Source organism: Plodia interpunctella, chromosome Z, assembly GCF_027563975.2.
Source record: "Plodia interpunctella isolate USDA-ARS_2022_Savannah chromosome Z, ilPloInte3.2, whole genome shotgun sequence".
NCBI lineage: Eukaryota > Metazoa > Arthropoda > Insecta > Lepidoptera > Pyralidae > Plodia > Plodia interpunctella.
Window position 1 is genome coordinate 7888460 of NC_071324.2, and position 22852 is coordinate 7911311.

A 22852-nucleotide genomic window follows, 5' to 3' on the forward strand; every position below is an offset into this window, starting at 1 on the left:
GCGTATTCGAGATTTTGTGACCACTTCGATGTTTTACCTATATATATATTTATTTATTAACGACAATTAATATTGATATTCAAAGGGTAAAGAACACAAAAACTAGAAAATAAAGAACCGAACTAAAAGAATGGATGTGCCTAGACCGGCTGTGGGACGCTCGAAGGTTCTAAATAAAATAAAAATTAATTTGTGATAAATTATTTACTATCAAACGTACATCTATCAATAATTAGCAAGGTACTAAATACTTATGACATTGAAATTAAGTGCACAAAATATCTTATTCCTACGTCGTAGATTATGCTCTGTTTACTATTATATTTAGATAGTCACTACACGTACAATAGCTTACAAAACCAAAACCTACATAAATATAAAGAAATACTGAAATATCACACAAAGGCTTATAAATTCGATAGAAATTATTAATCTATCTCAAGTTTTCTAAAACTGCCTTCGGTCGATACTCCGTCCTTGGTGTCTCCTTTGTTCCTAGACGTTATGATGCCCCTGGTACTCAGAATTTCCATTTTGTCTAGCGCTACAACAGTATCCCTGTGCTCTTCAAGGATTTGCTTGGTGTAAGCTATCATGTCCTGCAGTGGAATTTCGCCCCCGAATTCCGTTGGAACGCAAGCTGCGTCATAATTCACATTTAGTTCGTTCGTGCTCGAATGAATCTGAAAAACAATAATTGATTAAATTATGCTTGAATATTGCTTGTTCGTACATAGGCACTCTTTGTCTCGGAAAAATGTACGGTATACGTGGAAGGGAGAGATTCTCTTGGGGTTTATATTTGAAGCGGCCAGGCCAGAGGCTAATAATAATGCCCTATATATACCATATTTTATCTAATAAAGTTTATGATTAAATAAAGTATGGGCTCTCTGGATTAAAAATTCTTATATTCACGCAGACATATTCACGGGGAAAGTAAGTATTGTATATATCCAGACCGATTTCGGCCACAGCCAATTAGTATCTGGCTAATAGACGAACATTCGTGAAAAAAACTAAATAGACGAACATTCGTGAAAAAATCTAAAGAGATATTGTATGTAAATTCTTGACAATTTAAATCTAAATATGTGTGTATACCTATATACTTCGATGTTCTTATTATTTTATTCATCAGAATGAATCAGAATAAGATGAATGTCAAAACTCATTCAGCTAGCGGCAGGTTTTTTGTTCCTCAAGGATTACTGCTCGTCGATCCTAGAATATTTTTCTCAGAAATACATGAAGTTTGAGAAATGGAAATCCAATATTGGCCTTTCTATTTGGTATTGCAATGCAGAAGCGACAGAGAACTTCTTTTTATGATAAGTAAGACTCATGGAATTAGTAGGTACAGTACTTATTAAATCCATGGGACCACTTTAGTCATCAAGCCATCTAAGTCATGACATTATTATTATGGAATTAGTAGGTACTACGAGTTAGCTACTAATTTCATGATTAACCCTTTTTTACCCGAGCGAAGCAGGGACGGGCCGCTTGATGAGAAATAAAATTAATTATTTCGGTTATTTTTAGTATTTAATATTTTGAAAATCTCATTATGGCAATAAAGACAAAAATGTAGTTCGTTAAAAAATCTTTTTCGACACAGACTGCCTATATGTATGATGTAAGAAATTACTTACGTGAACTCTTGGTGACATTTTTGGTGATGCTCTGCTCATAACAAAATCAATGATGTACTTGAAGGCAGTAGGGACGTTAAGTAAATGAAACGCCTTGTGTCTCATAGGTAATGATTCCTGTAAATATAAAATTAAAATAGGTATTGTTCAGTGTATTGTTTTGTGTCAAATTTCGTAAATGCTAGGTACTATGTGTGTAATTCAACCTGGTTGAACTCATGACATCTATTTTTACAAGCTTTAACAATGAATGTATGTCATGTTTGTTCCGATGGAATCTTGCTACAAAATGTTGAAGTTTGTTTACACGTCTAGTTTGCATAACAATGCATTATTATCATATGGTCGACTTGATTGTGCGTCCCACTATGGCATCTCGAAGAGCGAAATCCTCTATGATTTACTAACGATATTCTTGTCAGGCTTTGGAAGCACTAACAACTCTGACAACAATGTAAGCTACACTCAAAAATTACTTTTTACTAAGAAACTTATTTAAATATCATCATCAACAGGCCTTCCTTGTGGATGGATAAGTATTTAGTTTTGAACGACACGTAGATAAAATAATACATTTTCAGTTACCCTTAAAAACCTCATTTACAAGCTTTTATTTAAATTTAGATATCTTCAACCGATTGAGCTGATTTTCAATCACACTATTATGATGACAATGCACTATTATGATATGCATAACCATGATTGGTACATCCAAATGCTCCTGACGAAATTCCTCCACTGTTAATAGTAAGTTCAAGAAAGTAGTCTAATCGTAATGATGGAACAGAATCGGATCACGCGTTGAATGAAACAAAATCCGGGTTGTAAAAAAATATTACTTTTTTGTAATAATATTTGTTACTTATAGAGTTTCAGATTGGAAGTAAAACCATTTTTTTCATTTCAGAAGTAAGTATTTATAAAGTATTAAGTACCTATGTTATAATAAGTACATGTTTTTACTTTTATAAATAGTTTTATAAAACATTTTGATCTTGACTGTACTTAACATCACTTGTAGTACGGAATTTTATAAGTTGGGACTTATAAGATTACTGCACCCAGGTGGATATTTATGGGTTTGCCTTGTGAGATAAGAATTCGCTGATGACGACCAATTTGTACCTACTTCAGACCATTTCATAATTCTTGCGAAGTCGGTGGGGTTCCAAGCTGTGACGTGGCCAGTGGTGACTCCGCTGCCATCGCCGACGTGGGTGACGCCGCACACCTGGACTGAGGGATCCTCCAGGAGGCTCTCGTACACCACGGTGTGGGCCCGGACTAGGTCCCAACTCGTCATGTGTTCCGGCTTGAACTTGTCTGAAAAATAATTCGCAAATAACTATTCTGACAGAAGGATATTAATAATTTTAAGAATTTTTTTTTATAAAGTAAAGCAAAATTACGTTCATAATTGTTGGATTCTAGAAATATCAATTGACGTCTAATACAGCACAGCATAGTTTGGTTGTTTATATGCGAGTACGTACTTAATTGAATAGTTAAGAATTTAGTATTAGTTTGATACTAGCGGCTTGTCTCTGCTTCGTTCGTGTGAAATCATTATAAATTATACACCTCAACCTTCTTCAGAAATCACAATATCGATTTGTAAAAACCGTCCGGTAGTTTTTGAGGTACTTAAGTCTTGTTATAATACTTAAGACTGAATACCTGCATAAAATAGCAATTAAATTGTAAGTACCATGCATGTTGCCTACCTTATAACATCAATTTATGGACACATTGTACAAAAAATACTGTCGTATTTAGGCATATGGGACATTCGCAATGGCGCAAGCTGCAAATAGGTACCCAATATAGGTATGCCAGAGATGTATTGTTGATATGATAACAATTCGCGTCATGTGCATGTACAAATTATATGTTGTAATGCAGTGAAAAAAGTTCTTACTCATGTTGTAAATGATGACCCGGCGACCCTTGCTGTCCCGGACTGGCGAAATCGCTATGTACCTATAAATTATGAAACATTCATTTTTAAATTATGTTTTAGCATAAGTATATAAAGAATGGTAGATCTCATGGTAGATAACGGGACTGAAGAATGCGTGGGAACTTTCTAAATTGCTGATAGCGAGTGATGTTATCTGATAGTTAACTGTGATTACGTAAGACATCATACAACATAACTATATTTTTTCAGAAACTGTGTTAATAGGTTGGTTTAAGCAATGCAGCTAATTTGTTATGTGGACTTGTTATGACTTTAATTGCAAAGCTCAATGAAGCTTTGTTGTAAGTAATAATGTGTTAGTTAACGGTTCTATACAATAACTTACCTTACGTCACCCAGTTTTGTAATTAATGTTGTATTTGAAATCAGTTAATAAAACAAAACCTATATAATTAAAATTTTAAATTATTTGTATCATATCCTAGGGAATTACTATTTCTATTTCTTTTGTTATCCTTATTTATAATCTGTGGAGTGGGTACCTATAATATGAATCAAATTAGGAACAGAATTTAAAATTTGTTATAATTTGGCAATTTATTATAACTTTTGAAATAAAACTTGATCTAATTGTAAAGATGCGTATGTACAAAATAATTTATTTCCTCGCAATAGCAGTGAAATGGAAAGTAGCATAATGAGTAGGTACACATAATACTTTATTCCATTAGTCTAATGTCACCATTTATTCCGCATCTATTCTAAGGTTTGAATTCTAAACTTTAGACAATATCCTATGTTTTAGATCAGTCAATTAATGATTTACTTTCGTGTCATATTTATATTCTCATTCGCGTTCATGTATAGCCACAAAATAGTTACGTAAAAAATTTCGCTATTTACAAAACCAAAATGGTAGGTGCTTATTTTTTGCGTATTTTTTTTCTGCAAAAGTAGAAGAGTAAATATGAAATGTTAACAAAAAATATAATTCACCTACCCGGTGTTTATGAGTTGGTAAAGATTTTTGTCTTCTTTCCAATCAAGATGTTGCCCAACTTCTGGGTAGAATCTTTTCAAGTTTAGATACTTCAGTAAAGTTTGTTGTGCTAATGGAATGCTATACTTTTTGACTCGCAGAAACCGTAGCAAGAAGTTATCGTCTGAAAAGAAAATAAATACGTAAAAGGTGAAAAATTTCAAAACGAGGGGGTTAAAATGGGTACAAATAAACGTAGATATCTATATACCAAAATTACTTATAGTAATTGTTCAAAGTATGTTAATGTTAAGTGATTGTTAGACCAAGTAGCTAAGTACCTACGTATTACTTATTAATTAATTTCCCTAAGTTCTTTGTGTTGTCTGAACTTTGTCGTTTGTCGGGACAAACCCGACCGTCGAGCGACCCTGTTATGGAAAGCTGACAGTTGACAAAGAATAAGTAATGAGTATCATTCTGTTTCGTTTTAGGTATTTCGTCGCTGTTGCACTCTATATACAGACAACACATACGAATATGTTTATTAATTTATGTGGACCACAGTGGAGAAACTATATTATTTTTCAATTAAAGACATACCTAACCAACAAAGACGACTTCACGTCGTTCCTATAACAGCAGAATAATTTAACAGACAATTATACTAAACCGTTATTAGCCGAGACCACCAATTAAATATTCTATTTCAATGTGACTTCATTGTATCGCATGAACAGATAGGTACGTATTAATATAATACCATCATCTATCGCAACATGCAACCACTTGCATGAATTAGAATAATTAATTACATTCGAATTGCCGTCTTGGCACTCTTGGCTAATAACAGTTTAGTCTGTAATATCCGTACTAACAATATAAAGAGAAAAAAAAAACATGTTTATTTTTGTTTGTAATGAATAAACTCAAAAATTACTGGGTCCACTATGCTGAGATTTAACACAGAGATAGGCGAAACGTTTTGGATTGACATAGGCTATTTTTTTTATTATGCCAAGGGAAACCGGGACAGACAATTTAAAATAAAAACACGTTAAACACCCATTACATTTCTAGAATATTATACCTACTTGTAATAATTTGACAAAATAAGGAATGTCTCAGCTTGTATTATCCTTAAAAATGATTTAATTATGTTGGAGATAACGCTGATTTCAGATTTTTAAACGTCTCAATAAATTCCAAACTCGTCATAGTCTTGCTGTTATACCTAAATGCATTTTATATTTTTTCCTACTATCTATCTCATCTTTGCGTATTCCCGGTTTCTTATGCGGCTGTGATGCCGCAAAGTCTGTGCAGTCCGGTACAGCCTGACGCCTCTATGGGAATGCAGTTGTTGCCTATCAACTGCCAAGTCTGTATTTCCTATAACCGTCGTACTAAATCCACGAGATATTTTATGGTACGTATATACGTCAAATTATAAATGTAAATGTCTGTTTGTTTTTTCTTCTTCCGTATCAAAACGACGCATTGGACGCCGATGAATTTTGGTTTGTGCGAGTTGAAAAGATTAAGAATTACATGGCAAACTTTTACCGCGGAACGAGTCGCGGGCCAACTTAGATTATAAGACAACATGTACCTTGTCGTACATTTCTGATGTCACCGTTCTTCTGTATCCATTTCCTCATGATGTCGAGCGCCTGCTCACGGCCGGCCGGCGTCTCACGCAGCTCCTTGCTGGTCTCCAACACGATTGTCCCCAGGTTCTGCCCATTCCTGCCTCGCCCTTTATCGGCCTTTTCACTACAGATACCCCAAGTAGTCCCCACGGTTAGCAAAACGCTTGCGGTCGACATTTTACCTGCAACAAAATAGGCATGTTCTCCCTTTTTGCATATCTATCAGTGCCAAATCGACTAACAAAGTACCTAATCCGACTTGTCGTACTTATGTAAAAAATATATCAGTATTAGAAGTATACTAATCGAAATGATTATTCGATTTATTTATTCTCTCTCGATTATTTGATTATGGCTTCTACATTTCTACAATATTCTTATTTATCTTTTACTAGCGGCCCGGCTCGGCTTCGCTCGGGTAAAACCTTTATAAATTATACTAAAAACATTCTCTTGAATTAATGTTATATTTAAAAACCCGCATCAAAATCCGTTGTTTTAAGCATACAGAGGGACATGTATAGAGATTTATATGCTAACGTTAGAGGTAGCATATAAATCTCGTTGGTGGTACCTAATATCCACTTAGGAATATTAAAACCATACTTCTAGGTAATTACTAGGAGTAAAATATATTAAGTGACTTTGATAATACATCACCGGTTAAGTCAGTCTAATTCAAGCAAAACAATACAATATAATAATAGCAATAAAACGTATGTGCTTTGCGCGACCAAAAATTTTCTCATCGTAAGGGTTCCAAGTCGACCGAAAAAAATGATACGGATGTTAAATTTTAACGGACGCACATGAACATTTTTCTGTAGAAAATGTTGCTGGCAACACAAAGTAGACTAATATTTATTATTTTTTATAAGATTGTCACTCTGAATTTTTTCGGCTACGAAAACGTCTGTCGTGTGTATCCCAAATAATAAAAAATAAAATACATTTATTCAGCAATCGTCTTTGGAGTTAAACAAGTATGATTCTAACAGAAAAGACCACTTGAAACGACTGTACAATTTCTGTCCTAAACAAGCGCGGTTAGATTGGAGTAACATAGGATGGAGCGAAGCATAGTTAAAATCTTGCGGCAATCGGTATTTTTTTCTTCTGCTACATGTCACCTAACTACGCATTCTTCAGAATAAAATTTCAAAATAGCTATCTACCTGTTCAGCGGAACAAAGACAGTCTTGAAACATGTAATTTATTATTTAGTATTGAGAGATTCGTCGGCGACACAATACTGTGCCATAATACATGTAACTCATGGCCTTGTCATGGGTTTGCTAAGTTGTTCTAATGCAATGGTAATGAATAAAAGATTAATGTCTTGATAAAATGACAATTTATTGGCTAATAAATTGTATGATATAAACAATAACATCATCGGGTTGTATCAATGTAGACAGTCACTAGAAAAGCCAACAGAAATCAGTTTTAGCTAGAATCATCCAACTACCATACTAATATTATAAATAAATGCGAAAGTTTATTTGTATTTCTATTTCTATCTTTCCCGCGCTTTCACAGCAAAACCTCTATGCCGATTTTGATAAAATTTTGAACTGGTATATTGATTATACCAACACACTACACACACTGACTCGAGGTCAAATATAGGTTACCACCAGCGAGATGCGGAGATGCAGATGTTAAAAATAAATAATAATAAAGTTCTTGGAAGCACATGCCTGCATACTTAGCATTTATGAGTGATATTTTGTGATTGTGTTTAAATTAAATCTTTCTATTGTGTTTTTGTATATTGAATATAAGTCTACCTACACTTCATGTCTAGATTGCAGGTACAAAACATCTATTACATCACACACACACAAGATGCCATGCCCTACTTGTCATTTCGCTTACGAAACGTGGACTTATCCACATTAACCAGCCAAAAACACTTGGACAAAAAAATAATTATATGTAATTAGGTAAGTAAAATTTTATACCTTACCTACTAAGTGCAAAATAAGTAGAAATCTATGTTTAGTGAACCACGGATTTTCAGTCTGATATCGAAGCTATACTTGAACAAAAAAAAACTAAAATTGATTACAATATGCGCTCACCTGATTTGTAGTGTGGACTTAGTAAATTAGACCGGATTGTGAATATTTACGCGTTTCATTGGTTTTCGTATTTCGTATTGCCTTCGTGTATGCAATATACCGCTCAAAAAACAGCTGAGTTAACCATTCGCCGAAATAGCCAGTAATCTACATTAAATATGATTTTTCAAAAGAAAGTTCGGTAAAGTGAGTTCTTCACACGTTATTTATTAACAAGTTATTCCTTTCTATACTTGAACATAACAAGTCGTACTTACAAAAAAATAATTTATGAGTCTCTTTTTCCATTCCATTGGATGAAACCAGAACATTAGTGTTTGACTGGTAGAAAAAAATCAATATTACTTATTATTATTTTACCATTTCAAAAAACAACAACAATTATACAGTGAAAATTAATAAATACTGGACATCAATAATAACTGTATTGTACCAAACAAAATATATAAAGATAATCGATTTTGATCCACGATATCAATTTTGTTAAGTACAAGACATCAACGCGATGTCGTAATTCTTACGTATGTTTGTCGTGCCCTGTTGGGATGGGACGACGCTGAACGTTATAGCTCCGTTGTTTTCTATAGGTTTTGACACATTAGCTGTCGACGGATTACAAAATGACGGAACGCGAGTGAGCGATGGGAAGTAACTCTTATTTTGATATAAAATTACACATACAACTTTTAAAATCACGCCGGTGCGTATCGAATAAAATAACATATAGATATACCTAAAGTTTCTGCTAATAGTTATTCTAAATAGTCCACATAAGGCATGAAATACGTAATATCTAATACTTAATCAATTACACACAGGCACAAGAATGAATCAACGACTATAATCTTGATTTTTGTCACACTTCTATTTCTATCATATTGTATCGTATTTTAGTTAAGCGAAAGAGTATTTTAAAGGTGTTTTACACCTTTAAAATGCATTCTAATTATATTATGGCTTATCGGTGGCATTTACATTTTTACTAGTATCAATAATTTGCGAAACGTCTTGAGGAACGAAATCTACAATTTTTCCTAGAGCTTTCTTAGTCGCTTCGGACCAAGTGTTAGGGAGACCAAATGCACTCGCTTGTATAGCTAAAGATGCGAAACCTTCCATTACTTCTGGATTACAATTCTCTAATTTTCCAATAACAATTGCCGCTTCCCTGTAAGCTGAAGGATGTATCCTCTCAATCTCGCTTCTGTTGAAGGCGCATAATATCTGCCGAATGGCGTTCAAATCGTAATAAGTGTAATCTTCTGGTTCTTTACCAGCAAAATCTTCTCTAACACGGTTAGCTAACGTGGAAAGTTGATCCATATTTAAATTGTAATTCAAACCAAAATTTTGTATAACATCAATATTACTGAACGTTATGTTATTGTAATCTGCGGACTTCAGCGCCGGGGTGATCCAGTGGAGTGTCATAAGCACATCGTCTGGAATGCTCGCTACTCCTCCAAAATGGCCGATGATTGACTGCCATACGTACACGGCTTCTGAATTTTCTAGTTGCTCCTTTCCAATGTGGGCTAAACATTGCACAATATCTTTTGGTTGAATCGTTTGTAGCTCACGCATTGTCAGTTTCTTATCTTGTGGTCTTTCCAATATTTCGTCACAACTCAAACTAAAAGCAACTCCAAAATGTAACAGACTAATGTAAACGTGATGATTCATTGTTACTACGTCCTCACGGCTTTAATTTCAAAAATCAATTGAGATTTCTCGAAGTGTAGTTATAAATTAGTTCATTTAAAATCCAATTAGTACCTACTCTACTGACATTTTGATGACCTTTTCCATGGATTGAATAAAACATTATACGACTTTATCGACAATTTTTGGATAGGTAAGATTAATTCAATGTGTGTTATGATCATATTATGTATTTTAAAAGATTAAGTCATTGAAAGGAGAAAAATATTTTTTTATGATTACAAAACATACAACTATGTAAGTACCTGTACTTCATGTACCTACAAAGTTTGCCAGAGCTTGCCTAACGTCGCGCACGATTAATACCTTGCTATGTTTTGAAGACTCTTTTAACATGACGTAAGGAAGTAGGTAAATATTACGTCTAAATACCAATTTAGGCACATACACGTTTACAGAAAAGTAATAACCGACGCTGGTTATGTCATAGAAAAGTCGGTCAAGAGCGGTCCGACCGACTGAAACATTTTCTTTGACCTTTTCGGAAATTAGTTGACTATTTTTAGAGAGAAAATCATTAATTTTAGAGAAAAATTATATAGCTGTTTCGATATAGAAAATTCCTAGAACGTTATTTTTTCCAAATACTCAACCTCCGATTGAGTGGTCAATACGCGCCTATCCGTTGTTTGGAGATTTTCGCTCTAGGAGCACATTATCGCGGTGTCTGACATCTTACTAATTATAATGGCGATTTAGTAGATTAGTAGTAAATTAGGCAATCAGCCAACCCTCTTTATAAGATCACTTCTTTTCACAAATAGGTACTTACTTATGTATGTATTTTATATGAGAATGAAGTGGTTATGTCCATCAAACCCACAGAATAAGTACTTATACGGGTTATAAAAATCATAGCTTCTATTATCCTTCTAATACATTCATAATAATTTAATTGAAGTCGTTAGATAAACATCTAATGACTACTATAATTAAAATATAAGTAAGGTAAATTAAATAGTAAGTTTTGCAACGCCATTTACACATGTATAATGTTCTGTAACTAAATACTTGAGAATAATTTACAGGTAAATAGACTTAGCTGAGTAAAATAATCGTGAAAATTGTTTAGTTTTTTGGTAATAAGAGAAAATTTAACTTTTACTTACTGGTTCATAGAATATGGACTGTAAAATTATAGATATAATTTGTTTATACCAAATAAACAATTTTTCTTTCAATATTATTAACAAAAAACTAAAATCACTAAGCCGTCACATAAATCTAAAATTTCATGTCTCATTTAAAAAATGCAGAACTTCTACCCCCTATTATTTAACTCAAATAAGTAAGATTATAGGAAAAAAAGATTGTAAATACTTTAAAAAAATCTGATCTATTGTCGTAAATGTTTGCAAGATTACGTCATGTCACATTTGTGGTAATATACGAAGTCGGGCTACGACAAACAGTAGGGTTCGGTCTATTTGATCGCGTTCTGCAAACATAAATGTGTTTAGATCCAAAGCTGGTTTCCGGCATTTCAACCAGCTTTACTAAGAGTAAAATCAAGGTTATAGGTACTAATAAAGAGCCAGCACTTGAATTCTGCAAACAACGCTTAAAATTTATTTAGAGATAAGTCTCACTTGTGTCATTTTGAGTTATTACCTATCTTCCCTGTCTTCTCACATGGCAGTATGTTAAAGCAAAGTTGTTATTTCGTTATGCCTATTTAGATAACTACCTAGGTAGTTTAATAATTAAACAATTTTTTTTTGCAACATTGGTGTCATCATGATTTTAAAAACTTAATATCATGTCACGACATCACGACCGTCACCCGACTTCTCGTCTTTGTTAAAAAGTATTTATTACCTAGTTAAGGATACAAACATAAACCCTTTAATATCTTACACATGTATACCTAAATAATGTTAGAAAATTACATCAATAAATATAATAAAATAGTTTATAAAATGTTGTAATAAAATGTTTTATACATGAAATAAATTTACATAAAAACAAAATTAGGCGATAAAGACATAGTAACAGAGTAAGAATTTGAAAAAAAAAAGGCTGTCTGTTTGTACCGCTATTCTTCGGAACTACTGGACGGATTTGAATGAAACTTTTTTGTTATATAGCTATTAAGCCTGGGCAACATATAGGGTATAAATGATTTTGAAAACTGGAACACCTGATGGAGAACAATAATGGTACAGCTAAACTATAGGAAATATAGAAATGACGCCTTAACAAAAGTTGTTCAGCCTGATGAGCATTTTCTGTTGAGTTGTAAAAATCGAAGATATGGAACACCTGATGTAGACCTATGATTTGTACTACTGAACTATATAGGAAATATAGAAATGACGCCCTAACAAAAGTTGTTCAGTCTGGTGAGCATTTTCTGTCGAAGTATAAAAATCGAAGATCTGGAACACCTGAAGAAGAGTCATAATGGTCGAGCTAAACTATAGGAAATATAGTTTTTCCGTCTAATAGGCACCTTCTGTAGGTATGTATAGCGATACCTATATCGCTACACCTGATCTGTACAATTAAATTTAGGCAGGCATCAGATAGTTAATAATGATTGGTACTCTATATTTACATTCAACTATGCCACCCAAACTGAGGAAAGACACAAGTAGTTTTGTGTATAAAAAAATAAGTAAAAGATGTGGACGAAATTTACCTAGTTTTGAGTTTCAGTCATGCATGAGACCTAGATCAAAGTCGAGCTCAGAAGAAGTGAAAATGATTTGCCAAGTGTGAGTGATGTGACTTTCGAATTTTATAGAATCGCAAAGCTTGTCATGATTCCCCCGGTCGTCCCTAATTGATTTGAAATAATTGAGTCGTTAGTTGTTAGACGGTGTTGTTGTGTAGACGGTGCTACATGCGTTATAGGTACCTACCTACTAGGTGAAGGCTGACTCTTCACTTAACATATTCCAAATTATACAGGTTATCTTTTATTGACACCACTTAGTACCTACTGACTGCTGACTGAGATAGTTGTTTGTGAGTTTGATTCGCGAGTCTGAGGACCATGTGAAAAAAATATATAGATAGGTACCCCGTACAAATAAAGCAATAAGTTTTTTTAGCCGTTTACCTTAACTAAAAGGTATGGCTTGTAGCTTCTGACACATTAGAATAACAATGTGATTTCTAATATCCCTGATTTTAGGCGAACAATCTGTAATCTTAATATATGTAAATAAAACATGCTATTAATGTAATTTTCTCATGCAATTTCACATTCCAGTATCAACCGTTTTTTTAAACATAAGTTTATTAAGAAGTTTGTAGGACCAAAGAAGGTGTATGCTCTCCCACGTAAATAAATGAGTACCTACTTTTAGAACGAGGGCGGCTACCCCCTAACGTTATACCTATAGATTCACCCTAGAGTTGATTAATAAAAGAGGGAATATTTATTCATTCTGTATGCAGTAATAATTTATAGGTAATTGAATACAAATGTTTGTGATTGAGTGGATAAATGGTCCTTATGACGCAGATCCAATATCGCATAATAATAAGGCAGACGTAAGTGCTATAACAATTATTGAATATGGCATATGGATTCATGTAATCATACTCGTTAGCTTCTAATGGAGCCTGTGTACAATCGAAGTATAATTAAAGTATTAATCATCATGTGAAAAGTGTATTCGAAGCAAGCGTGCAATCTCAAACTTGATACCATAATAACATTTATTTTCTAGGGGAGCTAAAATACCGGAGAAATAGACAAACTATAATTTCTATTTCAGGTATTTTGATGCACCAATAAACAAATTTTCTTAATTGCAATTAACTGAAACTTGGCACTGTGCACATGTGCGTGACTGATATTTGTCTGCGTCCGGTGTTTTGTCATCAATGTTTTTCACTAATAGACATGCGACTTGGCATGTCCTGCAGTGCGTGTAGTTACATATACTTACACTTATTCGCGTCCTTCTTTGAATAAAATTCTTCAGTTTCATTTTTAAATTAGACGTAATAACTTAACATTGTACATTGGTACATTTAATTCAATGTTTATCTTGTTCTTTGTGCCGTATAGAATTTAATTTTAATTTTATAAAAACCTGAAAATAACCGATATATAGGTTTTCATAAAGTAAATAGGTACGTAGTGATTCCTTAAAGGTCACACGCATTTCAAATTAATCCTGAAAATTTACACAAAAAATTAAGTAGATAATTGCTATTTCAAAATCCATCGGAAATTGCATTTATCATGAGCGAATTAATGGAAGTAATATGTGCAAAAGGTTGCTTGTAAATACGTATATCCTATCAGTACAGATATCGGTGAGTACATAATGATCGCGGGCATGGAATTATAGCAGATAGCTAGGTTTTCATAAACTCGCAAGGAAAAACTTGAGTTACCCTATATATATATATATATATATATATATATATATATATATATATATATATATATATATATATATATATATATATATATATATATATATATATATATATATATATCTCTTAAACCGATCACTAAAAAAAAGTATCTGTCTCTTGTATCTATGTGTACATAAACTGTTAAATAAATAAAATCCCAAAAGTTTTAAGATTTAAAATCGAATGATTAGTGTAAAACTTTAAGATCTAACCTAGACAGAATAGGACAATTTAAGAGTCCTAGCTCGAAAGGTGTATGCCATGGCCGCATTGCACTGCTCGCAAACTTGAATTAATATGATTCTGTATCTACTTTATTGAGAAAATAAAACTATTTGCACCTAGTCATTCTATCACCTTTATATATTACTGTATTGTTTGTTTAATCCATCCTAACCAGACATGAAGTTGACTAATTAAGTAACTGTTTTCTTTATAAATTTGTAATAAATAAATATTCAAGTGTAATAAATACCTATGCATTTTGGTTGATATTACATATCAAAAAGTACATCAAATTTCAAATCATGGGTTTGATTAATTCAAACATGTGAACATAACAAAAAAAAACATTAGGTATAGTCGCACAAGTCAAAACACGTGTGCACAAATGCAATGTTTGATTATACATAAAGAGACAAGATAATAACCATTAAGATGTCTTTTTTCTTATAACTTTACTTTTATGTTTAAAAAAACATACCGGTTTTTGGGTTCCCAGCGGAGGTAGAGGTAGAGCGTCTCAGGCGCACGGTGCGACGGCGGCGTACGGCTACCTAATGCACCAGCGCAGGCCGTATCTTCTACTATTATGGCTAACAGTCGTGCAACGCATACGTACTGACTCACAAGAAACATACCTAACTCACACTTTTGATATTAGTTAACGTACAAGTACTGTCCGAATAAGTTGATACACCCCGTTATTTACCGTAGCGATAACTCGACTTCTCGGTTAATTTCATTTGTGTAATAGATAATGACAAAAGAATAGTACCTAAGTTGGTACCATGGAATGGTAGGCACTAGTACCTACTAATTCTATGGTTGGTTCTGGGGTTCTCACGTCAACATAACAATTTTCTTACACAATTTTTCTGCACATCAAATTATGAACAGTTTTTCGATTTTTATACCTCAACAATCAGCACATCAGACTGAACAACTTTTGCTAAGTTATTAACGTTATTTCTATATATTCGTGTGTAGCTGTTCTCTTTATGTTCCAAATAAGACGTTCCGAATCTTAATTTTTTATACCTAAATAGAAAATGCTTATCAGTCTGAACCACTTTTGCTAAGGCGTCATTTCGATATCTATTATAGTTTAGATGGTTCGTTGGAGTAAGGCTGACGGTTCCAGTTTAAAAAATATATAATTTATACTACCCTATATGTTGATATACTGTCTCATCGCTCTAAATTATTGTTACAGACTTTTGTACTGTTTTGTTATAGTGTACCTATAAGTTTGATATCGATGATTGACCGAGCGAGCGAAGCGAGTGAGGTATACAAATCGACTTGGGGCAAAAATATGTTTGTCAACTTTCTAACTCTTGGTCTGATTTTGAGGAAATTTAAAAGGCATGTAGAATTTTTAAGTTCGTGGGGCATCGAATACAGTTCAGTCGTTTTTGCCAGATCTAAGTTCGCAGCTAACGACTAGTAATTTCAATATGACTTTACAATTCATTTTGCCGTAAGCTCTTTCAGGACAAAGAAAAGACAAATAATGCTAGTGTAGCTTTTCGAAGATAGCTGATAGAACATTTCAATTCAAGTAGCACTCAATATAGTCTAGTTTTCTCTATCCACGTCTAGGATAGGTAGTTCCTATACTTAATTATATCTTTTGAAGGTCAGAAATGAAAGATCTGAATAGGTAGGTATCCTATACGATTTAATATAACATTTATATTATGGACAAAATTTTAATATTGCAAACAAAACAAATTTAAAAGACACCTCATTAAATTCCAGTCTATTTCTAATTTGTTGGCATATTATTTAAACGATACAATGACGTAAATAAGCAGAAATCAAGAATAACCGTAAATCTATGGTCATCAAGAAGTTAGTTTTTTCTAATTCACTAGATTCTAAAGCAGTTAAAATAAAAGTTATTTTAAAATCGCACCTTTACTTATATCTTGAACTCGATTTGTCTAATCGCATCATGTTCTCTCTCATCTGTGCGACATCCCAGTGTCTTTCTCAGCCGCTACGCATTGCTGGTCGCAGCTCGGGGTCCGCCCGATTCTGCCTAATATTACATTGACACGTATACATTTTAATGAGAGTACAAGTAACGTCGATAAACCAACAAAGATGACAAATAAATGGATTCAAACATAACATCTCGAATTGATTAAGATCTCAAATTAAGATGGAAAGGCAAAATATCACACAGAAGTACACAACAGTTACCCTGCAATATTATGCCGTATGTAAATTTAGTAAGTATACTACTAATTACCAAAGTTTACTCCATAGAATGTATAAATAGAAAATACATTTTATACAATATTTGTTAATAACATTGACCCTACAGTACAAATGACATGTACAGTCAACAGCGTTTTCTTTAAAAATTACCTCTTATTACTGTAGCATAAAGATCGTGCAGAGCAACTTCATATACAGTCGAATGTACAGTTACAATTGCTTTAAAAGCATTAAGGATATAAATAATAACTATATTATAATTATACTTAACAATTTTGTTAAATAAATAGAAAATTCTAATAATGTGAATTAAAAATATCATTACTCTTTTAAATATACAGTATAGGTACCTAGTTTAAGCCGCGCGCGACTATGTGAAAAAATAATGCGATAAAAATATGAAACATAATATTTACGATTTTGCGTTACATTCGTGATTCTGATTTATAGATTTCTAGAAAGACGATGTTGATAATCGTCTGCATTACATACGTATTCTGTGAAGTAACATTTAAAAATTTACTAATGTAAAGTAATTGTAATTGGTAAATATCTGTAGATTGAACGGCTGTCCGTTTGGAAATCAGTGCAGCGCGTGATTGCTAATAACGATGCAATGAGTTGCATGAATAGAAAGGTATCATGGTATTATTATAACTCTCACACTTCTTACAGTGGGCGAGCTACGCGACGAAAATAAATACAAATTGATGTACCTATGGTATGGTAGATTAGATTAAGACGTTCTTGTAATATAGACAGTTAAACGAAAAGAAATACCACTTATATACATATAGACATCACACAGACAGAGTTAGGCCCAAAGTTCGAGACATGTATTATGGTGTACCTACTAATTCAACGATACTATATAACATAACATATACATAAATATAAAAAATCCAAAACCCAGGTCTATCTGAAAAAAAGAATTTCCATCTTGACATGGCCGGGTATAGAACGCGGTTTACTGGAGGTCCATCAGGAATTCTGCATGACGATCTGGATGGCCATAAAATATGCAGTGTTTAGGTATATTCTTAAGACTGTTACGCGGGATGTAATTTGAACTGAAAATTGAATAGCATTGAAAATGCTCATGTCAAAACTCGATAAATGTTAAAACGTTTTGTACTTTTCATTAGGGCTTTAAAAGGTTTGAGTAAACAACTCATTTCATAAACGAATTAGAATTTAAAATTTTAAGAGCGCGCGGGGTCCTTTCTCAATCTAAAATTTACAGCTTGTGTCACTACAATCTATGATCTCCGCGATTTTCCACCACTGGTGTCACTTAAATTTACATACAACCTTATTTGATTAATTTGTGCAATAAAGAATTTTTGTATTGTATTTAAACAGTTGAAACCATCCCTATGAAACAATAGAAGCGTCAAGGACTCAAGTTTTTGGCCGCCTATACACTGAAGGGTGTACAAATGACGTTAGTCAAGTGACAACTCGTCATGTGTTATATAATATTATTATAAAATACCAACTCGTCGACTTTCAATTTTATTACTGAGCCAATCAGCATAGACGTAGTCTACTCGTGTTTTACATTGTACCATAAAATTCTAGGATTGATATTTCTCAGACAGATTTGAGAAATCAATGTCTTTGGTCTCACCCACAGAATTAGTAGTTACCCCCGGGAGTACCTACTAATTTAAAGGTCTCACCTTATTACGTTGTGAGAAAAAAAACATGAGTGATTGCCACTCGACGAAGTAAATGTTGTTCTAGTATGTTAATCCTCAAATATGATGGTATAAATTATGAAAATATATTAATTTTTATATTTTATTAATTTTATAACCGCGCCTCTGCGTTTTGGCGTCCAAATCCCGCCTACTGTTGGTAAAGTGTTAAAAGTTAAAATTGATTTTTTTTTCGGTTTTGGACCCTAATTATGTTACAAAACCTATGTTTTCAAAGATGTTTTAACTAGCTAGCAATGATGATTTAAGTAACACTATATAGTTATAATAAAACATCTATAAAAATGTTTAAAAACGTACATAAATAACTATTTTTATATTGTACTGTACTTAGATTTGTTCAAAATTTTTGCAAGCCTGAAATATTCAACAAAGTAGGTTAGTCTTTATTTTAAAAATATAACTCGTTTCATAAGATTCTATATGACTGCGGGTTTTATTGAATAAATGTCAAAATTTCATATATTCTCACTGAAGATTGATGATACGTGTATTTAATACAGCCCTACGAATAGTTTAATGCCACTGATTCAATATTACATTTTTTATTCTAATTTTAACATTCTCTCATAAATATTCGTCACCTCGTTAGCTGATTACTTTGCTTATTTCATGTAAATATGAAATTTAATCGCCAATACATAATATAATTAAAATTTAGAAATCATGATGAGTATGCAAATCAGAAGTAGAAAATTGAAAAACGACCGGAATTTAAAATTGAAAAGCGAGCTAAAACGTAAATAACAACCGTCGTAAATACAATTATAACTATATAATAAGCATAAGTTAAATATATTGTATTCTTTGCAATGTTTTATACATTCATATAAAAGAGCAGTCTTTTATTACTTTTATAAAAGCTAAGTCATACATTGTATTTTATGAAAAGGGCAAAATTGCCATGGACGATTCACAGCAGAGACATTGAAGTGCCACATCTAGTTTCAAAATTCTTTATGGCCCAACTACAAAAAAAAAGTAAACAACCAGCAACCTAAACAATCTAAAAACCTAATTTGTTCTTCATTTCTTTTGAGTGAAGTGAACACGTTTCATTTTTTTATCTAATTTTTTTCTTTTCTTTTCATCGTTGTCTTCGTCAGGCGAGGCCTGGAAGAACCATGGCCCAAGGATGTTGACCCACAGCAAGTAGAAGGCTCGCAAGGGTAGCAGTAGCAACAGGAACCAGAAATAGTCAGATATTGCAGCCAAAACGTGGGTCACTGATGATAAGATAACAACATCTTTGATATGCCTGAAATATTATAAAATCTGTTAATTTCCTTTTTTTTTTGCATATTGGTCATCAGTGGTACAATAATGTCGACTATTTTATTTATTAACCAATAATATTAGTGTTTAAAAAAGGATATACATATATAATATAGAAACTTGCTTTTATTTTTATGATAATTTGTTTGCTTTTTATTTGCTTTTATTTTTATGGTAATTGGTTCGTATACCATACCTATATTTCTAAAACTTTGTAGGTTGTAGAATAAGATGGTAAATTAAGTACAGTACTTACTCTCCCATGCCACCTTCCATGTTCAGATCAATGCCAGGGTCAATCAACTGACTGTTGTCAGAGTATCTTGGTCGGCTAACATACTTCATCAACTGGTAGCTGGCGGTATATAGCGAAACTATGATAATGTTCATCACCTGGAACAAAATTTATGTATTCTTGTAAATATTATTATTTGCATTTTGATATACTATATAGATATACTATATAAGTAATTAGTTTTAGGTCATATAGAGAATGCTAAGTGAGTGCAAAAGCACAATAGACAGACATAATGCTAGATAATGCTATATTAGCATTAAGTTTGCATAGTTATTGAGTTTTACAAATTGTATTTTTTAAACATGTATATTTAATAATATTTGGTGGTTTGTCTTTCCATTGATGTATCTTTCCTGGTGTATATCTTTTATTTACCGGATTCACGTTCATCCTACAGCTGCACCTTTTTCCTGAAATCTGGTTGGTCTGGAGGATTAAAGGAAGTGGTGTTTTTGTTTAAAGACCTTTTTATCAATCGGGATGTATTAATATAATGTTACCCACCTATTTAATGTTATTCTTCTATTTCCTTTTTGTTACATTTTCTAAAATTAAAGTCTGTCATTTTTATTACTCTTTTGTTACTACTCTTTCAGTTTAATTTATAATAGAGATTGTAATGAAAAATCCAGCAGATAAGAGATAGTGTTCAAAATAGCAAAAATGCTGTGGACGATTCACAGGTGACATCAGACAACAAGAGTGTATGAGAACCAACTACAATAGAACATACAACAATCAGCAACCAAACTCATCTAAAAGTGTATTTTAGTGCGCGCTGCCAAAGAATTGCGAAAGAGGCCCAAATAGTAACAAAACAAAAAAAACTTTTAAAATAAAATTCGTAGAACTAGCTTTCAAAGTTGTCAACAACTTACCCAACTAAAGCTTACTCCCAAGACAGTTACTATGACAGCATGAACAGCCACTGCTCCTAACCCCATGTTTCTGTAAAAACTAACAGTCGCTTGGTTCTCAACCAATATCTGTTTGGCACCCTTTGTGGGTGCTTTCCCTGGTTTGCCCTGTAACAGACAAATATATTATTTCAAAAATGTAATCTGTGGGCAAAGGGTGTGTTAGCTTCCCATCATCAAATCAACAACCACACTGCAATGTCATTGGTTTGTTGCATCTCATTTCAAATCAATTCCATGGTGAGAAGTGAAATGCATTAACCACATTAGTACATCTAAATAAGCTTATAGATATACACATATGTACAATTGGCATCTTTGTATATTAATTAAGTACCTAGTATTTATTTTTAGTACTTACTGTCTAGTTTTTAAATGTAATTTTATTTAATACCTAAGTGCAATCTATCTGCTCAGAAATTCTATGTTTTGAATTGTTGTGGTTGATTTCCTCAGTACAGGCTTGCCTAGTGTCTAGTCTTAGGTATTAAGAATAATTGTAAAATTTCTTTTCTTGTTAATTTCTGTTTATTGCAGTAAACAAATTCATTTTTCATTTTCAGTAATTTATTATTATTAAATTTCATTCAGTTTTAGTCACAATTATGATTTTTATTTTTATACATATATTTAAATGTAATTGTGTATATATAAATTGATAAAATAAAGTTTTTAAAATAAAGGAAATGTAAGTACTGTCCTGTAGGTATATTCTTGACGGGGATAACCTCGTTAATATTAGTGTTATTTACAATATAATGAAAGTTTTAAATAGATTTAAGTGTTATCAAATTTTTTTATACATTTCACTAATTTATTATGTCAGAAATACCAAAAAATCAGTACAAAATATATATACCTACACGCCCTTGTTGATTGAAACTTACCGTTTGCATTTTCTTGGTTAGTGTTGACTTTTTTTAGGCAATCTGTCGCGTGTTTACATTCCAACATGTAAGTAGCAAAATACAATAAATTATTGATATCGCTAGGTTTCCTAATTTCTAACAATCTCAAAAAATGAGTTTATTAAAGAACGAAAACGATAAGTAGGTAGGTAGGTAAACGAGAACATGCCATGTCTACCACTCACTGCCAAAAATCTGTCAACGTGCCAACTAATTCTATAGTTTGTGGTTTTATCTGCCAACTGCGCAATAATGTTGTTGTAGTATCGATTTATAACATATTTTCGATTGTTTATTTTTAAAAATCCTAGTTTGCTTATGTACTCCGATATATTTTTCATTTCGTTCATCAGAAATATGCGAAATTAAACGCAACGTAGAACTATCCATTTCTCACACTCGTCAGCATCCCAAGTTATTAGACACGGAATAATAAACTTCACATGGATGGGACGTGAGGACGGGGCGCGCGCGAGGGAGACTCGACTCAGTTCACACGCAGTCGCTTCGTGGTTACTAACTCCTTATCCAAAATCTTTGGTGGTTACTAACGGTTTGTGACGTCTGTATGCGGCATGTTCAGTTACAAAGAAACACACAAAATGACTCAATGTTCTGTTCTAGAGCGTAAAAACAACGTTTCTAAAACATAATCAATTAACCACTTCCACCCAAAAAACTATTGTGGCGACATCTACCATGCCACATGCACGATGCCGCAGATGTAAAAGCCGACCAAATGCAACAAATAATAAGCCATACAAGTGATCCACGACTCTACGAACAGATGGGACTTCGGTCGACTTGCTACTAGAAGCTAACAAACCTAGACCGCGCAGACAAAGCGTTTTGGATTGGAAGCATAAATACAACCTCCGACATAACACCGTTG

General features: G+C 32.9%; 3 protein-coding genes across 3 annotated transcripts; all 3 read right to left on the reverse strand.

Annotated features, from left to right (window-relative positions):
- Positions 1-185: 185 nt before the first annotated feature.
- Positions 186-15246, reverse strand: LOC128683119 (alpha-tocopherol transfer protein-like). The gene is made up of 7 exons (XM_053768379.1): positions 15097-15246; positions 6168-6389; positions 4577-4739; positions 3574-3635; positions 2785-2978; positions 1656-1772; positions 186-683 (listed from the first exon to the last, which is right to left on the reverse strand). The coding sequence occupies exons 2-7, from the start codon at positions 6382-6384 to the stop codon at positions 429-431; spliced, it is 1008 nt and encodes a 335-aa protein (XP_053624354.1). The 5' UTR covers positions 6385-6389; positions 15097-15246; the 3' UTR covers positions 186-428.
- Positions 7545-14355, reverse strand: LOC128683120 (uncharacterized). Its single transcript, XM_053768380.2, has one exon. The coding sequence runs from the start codon at positions 9972-9974 to the stop codon at positions 9243-9245; it is 732 nt and encodes a 243-aa protein (XP_053624355.1). The 5' UTR covers positions 9975-14355; the 3' UTR covers positions 7545-9242.
- A 3728-nt stretch (positions 15247-18974) lies between the features above and the next one.
- Positions 18975-22160, reverse strand: LOC128683064 (uncharacterized protein). Its single transcript, XM_053768277.2, has 4 exons — positions 21940-22160; positions 21014-21160; positions 20094-20230; positions 18975-19820 (listed from the first exon to the last, which is right to left on the reverse strand). The coding sequence occupies exons 1-4, from the start codon at positions 21946-21948 to the stop codon at positions 19589-19591; spliced, it is 525 nt and encodes a 174-aa protein (XP_053624252.1). The 5' UTR covers positions 21949-22160; the 3' UTR covers positions 18975-19588.
- Positions 22161-22852: the final 692 nt, after the last annotated feature.